This window comes from Callospermophilus lateralis, unplaced genomic scaffold, assembly GCF_048772815.1.
Source record: "Callospermophilus lateralis isolate mCalLat2 unplaced genomic scaffold, mCalLat2.hap1 Scaffold_137, whole genome shotgun sequence".
NCBI classification, from domain to species: domain Eukaryota; kingdom Metazoa; phylum Chordata; class Mammalia; order Rodentia; family Sciuridae; genus Callospermophilus; species Callospermophilus lateralis.
In genome coordinates this window covers 1,016,498-1,023,244 of record NW_027512527.1, presented here as the reverse complement: position 1 = coordinate 1,023,244, position 6,747 = coordinate 1,016,498, and the positions used below count along the sequence as shown (strand labels likewise).

Here is a 6,747-nt window from a genome sequence, read left to right as displayed (position 1 = left end):
AGCGACGCCGCCGGCGCCGTCCCGGCTTCCTGCGCGACCGCGCCGCCCGCGGCGGGCCCGAGCAGCAGCAGCGGCAGCAGCGGCAGCAGCAGCGGCAGCCGAGGCCGGGCGTGCGCCTGAGGCGGCGGCGGCGGCGGCGGCGGCGGCCCTGCAGGCGGCCAGGAGGGGCGGGGGCAGCGGCCGCCGCCGTTTGATGGATCCGAGGATCGCCTGGTTCCAGCCAGAGCAGCTCGGACCGTCCAACAGTCTGTGGATGCAGATCTGGGAGACGACCCAGGGGCTGAGGAACCTCTACTTCAACCACCACTGTCACAGCAGCGGCGGCGCGAGCGGCGGCGGCGGCAGCAGCACGGCCACCGGCGGGAGCGGCAGCAGCACCCGCAGCCCTGGCGGCGCGGCCCCGGCTCCGGCCCCGGCCGGCATGTACCGCTCCGGGGAGCGCCTGCTGGGCGGCCACACGCTGCCCGCGGAGCAGCGGGACTTCCTGCCCCTAGAGACGACCAACAACAACAACAACCACCACCAGCCGGCGGCCTGGGCCCGCCGGGCTGCCGCGGGCCCCTCGGCGTCCTTGTCCCCCTCGGCGTCCTCGTCCCCGCACCCCTCGGCCGCCGTCCCTGCCGCCGAGCCCGCGGACCCGGCCTCGGGCAGCAGCAACAAGAGGAAGCGCGACAACAAGGCCAGCACCTACGGACTCAACTACAGCCTGCTGCAGCCCAGTGGAGGGCGGGCCGCGGGGGGCGGCCGGGTGGACGGCGGCGGGGGCGTGTACAGCGGGACCCCGTGGAAGCGGAGGAACTACAACCAGGGAGTCGTGGGTCTGCATGAAGAGATCAGTGATTTTTATGAGTACATGTCTCTGAGGCCCGAGGAGGAGAAGATGCGGATGGAGGTGGTGAGCAGGATCGAGAGTGTGATCAAGGAGCTCTGGCCCAGCGCTACCGTCCAGATATTTGGAAGTTTTAAAACTGGCCTGTATTTACCTACTAGTGACATCGATCTTGTGGTGTTTGGGAAGTGGGAAAACCTAACCCTCTGGACCCTGGAGGAAGCCCTTCGGAAACACAAAGTTGCAGATGAGGATTCGGTGAAAGTTCTAGACAAAGCGACTGTGCCTATTATTAAATTAACAGATTCTTTTACTGAAGTGAAAGTTGATATCAGCTTTAATGTCCAGAATGGCGTGAGAGCAGCAGACCTCATCAAAGATTTTACCAAGAAATATCCTGTATTGCCATACTTGGTTTTAGTATTGAAACAATTCTTATTACAGAGGGACCTTAATGAAGTATTTACAGGTGGAATTGGTTCTTATAGTCTCTTTTTAATGGCAGTCAGTTTCCTTCAGTTACATCCCAGGGAAGATGCTTGCATCCCCAATACAAACTATGGTGTTCTCTTAATAGAATTTTTTGAATTATATGGACGACACTTCAATTATTTAAAGACTGGCATCCGGATAAAGGATGGTGGTTCATATGTGGCCAAAGATGAAGTACAGAAAAATATGCTGGATGGCTACCGGCCATCAATGCTTTATATTGAAGACCCTTTACAACCAGGTCCAGTGTCCTCCTCTTCTGCCACGCAGTCCAGCTCTAGTGACGTTGATTCTGATGCGACACCATGCAAAACCCCGAAACAGCTGCTTTGCCGGCCGTCTACTGGGAACCGAGTAGGGTCACAAGATGTGACCTTGGAGTCCTCTCAGGCAGTTGGGAAAATGCAGAGCACCCAAACCACTAACACATCCAACAGTACCAACAAATCCCAGCATGGATCAGCAAGGCTCTTCCGTTCTTCCAGCAAAGGCTTCCAAGGTACAACTCAAACAAGCCATGGTTCCTTGATGACAAACAAACAGCATCAAGGCAAATCCAATAATCAGTATTACCATGGCAAAAAGAGGAAACACAAGAGGGACGCGCCCCTCTCAGACCTTTGTAGATAGTCGGCGCTGTGCGATGGACTGTCTTCTGTGTGCAATGATCTCATGCTCAGGACAGTTGCATAGGGACTCCTGGGAGACGCAGGAGCCTCACACTGTTCAGACATTGATTTAGCAACTGCGTTTTTCCCAGCTCGCCACGGAATGGATCATGAAGACTGACAACTGCAAAAACAAAAGCAAGCAAAAAAGGGGAAAAAAAAAGGCTGCTTATTTGATAAGTCATATGCTACAACAGGGTCATTTTAAGATTTAAAGCTTGAATGTAAAATAAATATATTTCTCATTGGCTTTATGCAGAGTTATAGGGAATAGTATTCAGTGTGGGTAGGGTGATAGAAACAGAAAACAATGTCAGAGGATGGGTGGGAAGGCAAACAAAGTATCTTATAGGAAGTCCAGATTCCAAAGGGGAAAGTGATCTGTGCATGTTTTTTTTTTAATATTTTTGCATATATTTACCATTTTATTGTGTGTGTATATATAGAAGACCATATAGGAAATTGATATTTGTAATAGTGGATTTGTTAATACTTTTTACATAACATTACTGTTTGAATTGTAAACAGATTTCTTCTCAGGATTAGTTTGAAGAATAATCTGAATTGTCATCTTGACATCCATATATAGGGACGTGATTAGTTCTATTACTCAGTTTGTTTTCCTCAGCATTGAAAATGACTTAATAGAACCCTTGTGACCTGCTGCGAAATTTTTTCCTCTCTAAAGAAAAGGTTTATGGTGGCAAATGATGTTTATTTTATTTTGTAAAAAAAAAAAAAGAAAAAAAAAAGAAAAAAAATATACTATGTACTTTTGTGTAAAAACACTGAAAAATCTCTAGTCATCTCTGAGAATTGCAACTGTTTTCTATAGTGCTGTCATTTTGGGCAATTGGCAATTACATGACTTTGTGTTTGTTTCCTTTGCAGTCTTTCTATCTCTCTCTTTCCTCCCCTGCCCTCCCCACTTCTTCCTAGTAGGAAACAGGGCCGCCCGTCTGCCTCGCTCCTGTCGCAGCGAACCTCGAGCTCCACAGACTTTGCATGCTGGCCCTCTGACCCTGTGTGCTCTGTGTGCTTGCGTTCCTCATCTCTTATTCTTTTAAACTCATGCTTAACTACTGTGGGAGAGAATAACTGTAAACAGCTTTAATTAAATCATACTTATAAAAAACTATTTTCTTATACTCCACTTTATGCTTTTGGTATTGTCGATCTTTAAAAATTAAATGGTCTTTGATAATGGATCTATTTTGTATTGCCTTATTAAGACCAAATACTTCTTGTCATCCCATTCTTTATCCTCTCCTTTCATGGAATTGTTATCTTTAATTAAAACTTTTTTAAACATTGGCTTGTTTTAAATCATACTGTAAATTTTGGTTGTGGTCAGCTTTTGAGTGCAAATGAGATGTATAATTCTGTTATTCATCACCTGTTGGGTTTGAAACTCAGTTGGGGATATTTAATATAATAGAATGTAAGTGACATTTCTGAAAATGTTTTCTTCCAAGGCGAAAGCTCTTCTGTTAGCATCAGTGTGTGTGGCTCTGTTAAATACGGCCATTTCAGAGAAGAGATTCTTTTATATATATATATACATATAAAGTACTATTGGCTTTTAGGAATTTCTTTTATATACATTTATGAAATATTGAAGACCAATCAGACCATTAATGGACACTTAGTGCAACTTTTTATAAGAAAATAATGCTAAAGTAAGACCAAAACTGATGTCATCACTGAAATTAACAATTTTCAATATGTTCATATTTTAATTCACAAAGGAAAAATATGTTCCAAAACTGGAAACTCATAGTACTTGTGTAAACTGTGGAAGATTTTAAATGTGATGTTATTTTGACAATGTTTTAAATTTTAGAGTCACATTTTATTCTGATCTGAATTTTTATCAAGATGTCGAGCTTCTGTTTTTTGAAACTAGTTTGTCATAACATATTGTGCATAATCACAGTATTTATTTTGTAGGACTGTTGTGAATGTGTAGACTTATGTTTACCGCTAAGGGAACAATTATTTATAAAATAATATTAAATCCAGTATTAGCTGCCTATTTCAGACACTTAATACTTACAGAGATCCTTGTTACATTTACCACACTGAAGTCTTTTTTTTTTTTTTTTTTTTAAAGAATCACCCTCATTGTTGAAAGTAAATGTACTTGTAGGGTGCGACTATTAGTGTTCCAATAAGCATGTGATTATATCAAGGTGGTGGTAGCGGGAAGATAATCTTGATTCCATTGGGAATCTTAGGTTTTCGTAAATTTATTGGGAAATAGTTTTTCCTGTACTGCTGAAGTTTCTTTTTGGTAAACAGTATCTTTCTAAAAGAAAAAAGCATGAAGGAGAAATTGAGGTGTGTATACATTTCCTCAAATGACCAGCATTGTATTCGTGAATACTGTGTATCTTGAATGAGCAGTGTGGAAACTGTTCATTTTTCAATCTGAAGTAAAATACTTTCAAGAACTTTTTAAAAAAAAAAAACTGTATGGAGGATTGTGGCTTTTTATTCTTACTGCTTTCTGGAAAGATTTCCCATTTGACTCACACCACCAGTGGGTGAAAGGAATCAGAAGGATCTCCCTCAAGAAACTCTCTGAAATCTTCTGAGAATTTGTCATGCTGCTAGTTCGGCAGAATTCTGTGGTACCTCAGCTTACCACCCCGTCCTCTAAAGGAGGAGGAGATTCGTAGCTGTGGAAACCCACACAGAGGACCATCAGCATTGCCTGGTGCTGACAGAGCTGTCTGCACGGCAAGCCTGCTCATCCTGCCCACCCCTACCTCTTAGACTTACGAGGCTGGCAATATGCTGAAATTACCCTGTGTTCCAAGAGAAGAGGTATGGGCAGGGCGGTGCTGATACTTGAAGTGGAGGCTAATGTAAATTCAGTGTCAGCTGTATCATCTCCTCACCTCTCATCTCTCTTTTGGGCAATGATGGTGACTGTCTTCTCCCACCACACTGAATTCCCCAGGTCTGGGCAGTATGAGAGTGTTTGGGACTTCATGATTTGCTGTGGTATGTGTCCCAAACAACATTTATAGATAAAGTGTTAGACTCCACAACAAGGATTAAAGAAAAAGAGGTTTACTTGGCCACAGCTGAAATTCCATAAGGCTGTGGGGTTAGGATGGAGGAAACACACAGGAACAGAAAACCATAGGCACAGATCAGCTAAAGACCAGGAAATAAAACGAGTCAGATCTTTGTTGCCAAAGGATACCAGAGGCAATGATAAAAGTCAGACATGGGGTCAAGAACATGAAGTCAATGGTTCAAGAGTAAATGGATGGAGGGTCTGTAACAGTCTAGAAAGTCTTGTTGCTTAGAGTTTGCTTTTATCTGCCCATATGGATGTGGTGACTGGGTGGAGCACATGGCCCTCACAGGCCCCCTGCCCACGAGGCTAAGGGAAGAACAAACTGGCAGGTAGAGGTATCTCCTCCAAGTGCAAGATTATGGCCATTACAAAATTGTCAGGCATCAGAACTGATCTTTCATAGCTGGGGTGCTGAAGAGAAGTGGAGTATTTCATTGATTTAGGCAAAATCTATCAAGGAAGCCATGTCTTTGGTGAGGGAGGGAATCCATTTAGTTCAGTCACAGCACACTGGCTGCAAGGGACAGACCCCAGAAAGTCAGACATGTACCCTTCTAACAGGAGACTCTTAGGCCTGGCAGCATTATAGCAAAGTGTACCAGGAATGAGATGGATAGGGCCTGCTCTGGATGGGGAGAGCCCAGACCCTTACCTACCCTTGAGTTGTCTTCCATAGGAATACATTTGTTTTATGATTTAAAAAAATCTAATTGAAATTGCTCCCCAAGTTGTTTTCATGGAATTTTGCATGCTGTAACAATACAGTATGGAAAGAAACAGCAAAATAGGAAATTATATACATCGTATAATTTCAATTCTGCAGAACATTTATACAGACACATAGAAAAGGTGTTAGAAGGAAGCAAAACAGGGGTTTAACACTATGAGGGAAACTTTGAACTTGGGTCTTGATGATCAGGTGATGTGGACTTCTATCATTGGTAATAAATCTCCTATTTAAGGAAGCAGAAGCCAGGCACAGTGGCACATGCCTGTAATCCCAGTGGCTTGGAGAAAATGAGGCAGGAGGATCTTGAGTTCAAAGCCAGCCTCAGCAATTTAGCAAGGTGCTAAGCAACTCAGTGAGACCCTATATCTAATAAAATACAAAAAAGGGTTGAGGATGTGGCTCAGTGGTCTAGTGCCCCTGAGTTCTCCCCCAAAAAAACCACTGTAACAAAAATGAAGACACCTTCGATGGGTTATTATAGATTAGACATAGCTGAGGAATGAAGCACTGGTTCAAAAAAACAAAATACAAAAAAAAAGGAAGGGGAAGTCACCTTGTACTGCTGGCCCATCTACAGTAAAAACCAGGTGGAAACCAAGCAAGGGCACTGGTGGGACCCAAGAGATGAAGGAAGAGACACAGCGCTGAGCGGAGAAAAATCATGTCCCTCACCAGCCATTACAGAGGACTGCTGGCCTTTCTAATGGGGCTTCATGTCTTATTTTCCTCTATGATACATTTAACTTATTAGTTTGTGCCCTGTCCTAGCCAAGCCAGATATCAGCTGATTAACTAATTGATTACAATGGGGCGGACATAGCAAACGATGTCAGCAGGAATATAATAATTAAGCTTAGGTTAATTAAAGAGTCAATCTCATACAGCTTTTATCCCACGATGTGGGTTCAGCCATTGTTATATGCTCTGTAATTCTATG

General features: G+C 43.9%; 1 protein-coding gene across 1 annotated transcript; it reads left to right on the top strand.

Moving 5' to 3' along the window:
• The first annotated feature begins 207 nt into the window (after positions 1-207).
• LOC143640209 (terminal nucleotidyltransferase 4B-like) lies at positions 208-1,951 on the top strand. The gene is made up of 2 exons (XM_077108098.1): positions 208-1,228; positions 1,349-1,951. Exons 1-2 carry the CDS (start codon positions 254-256, stop codon positions 1,949-1,951), a joined length of 1,578 nt encoding a protein of 525 aa, XP_076964213.1. The 5' UTR covers positions 208-253.
• Positions 1,952-6,747: the final 4,796 nt, after the last annotated feature.

What these genes read in the sequence shown, in the direction of transcription:
- LOC143640209 (XM_077108098.1), top strand. Translation starts at nt 254, where the DNA reads ATGCAGATCTGGGAGACGACCCAGGGGCTGAGGAACCTCTACTTCAAC. An exon ending in ATTTTACCAAGAAATATCCT is followed by an intron (nt 1,229 to 1,348) that starts GTATTGCCATAC and finishes AGTTTCCTTCAG; the next exon opens with TTACATCCCAGGGAAGATGC.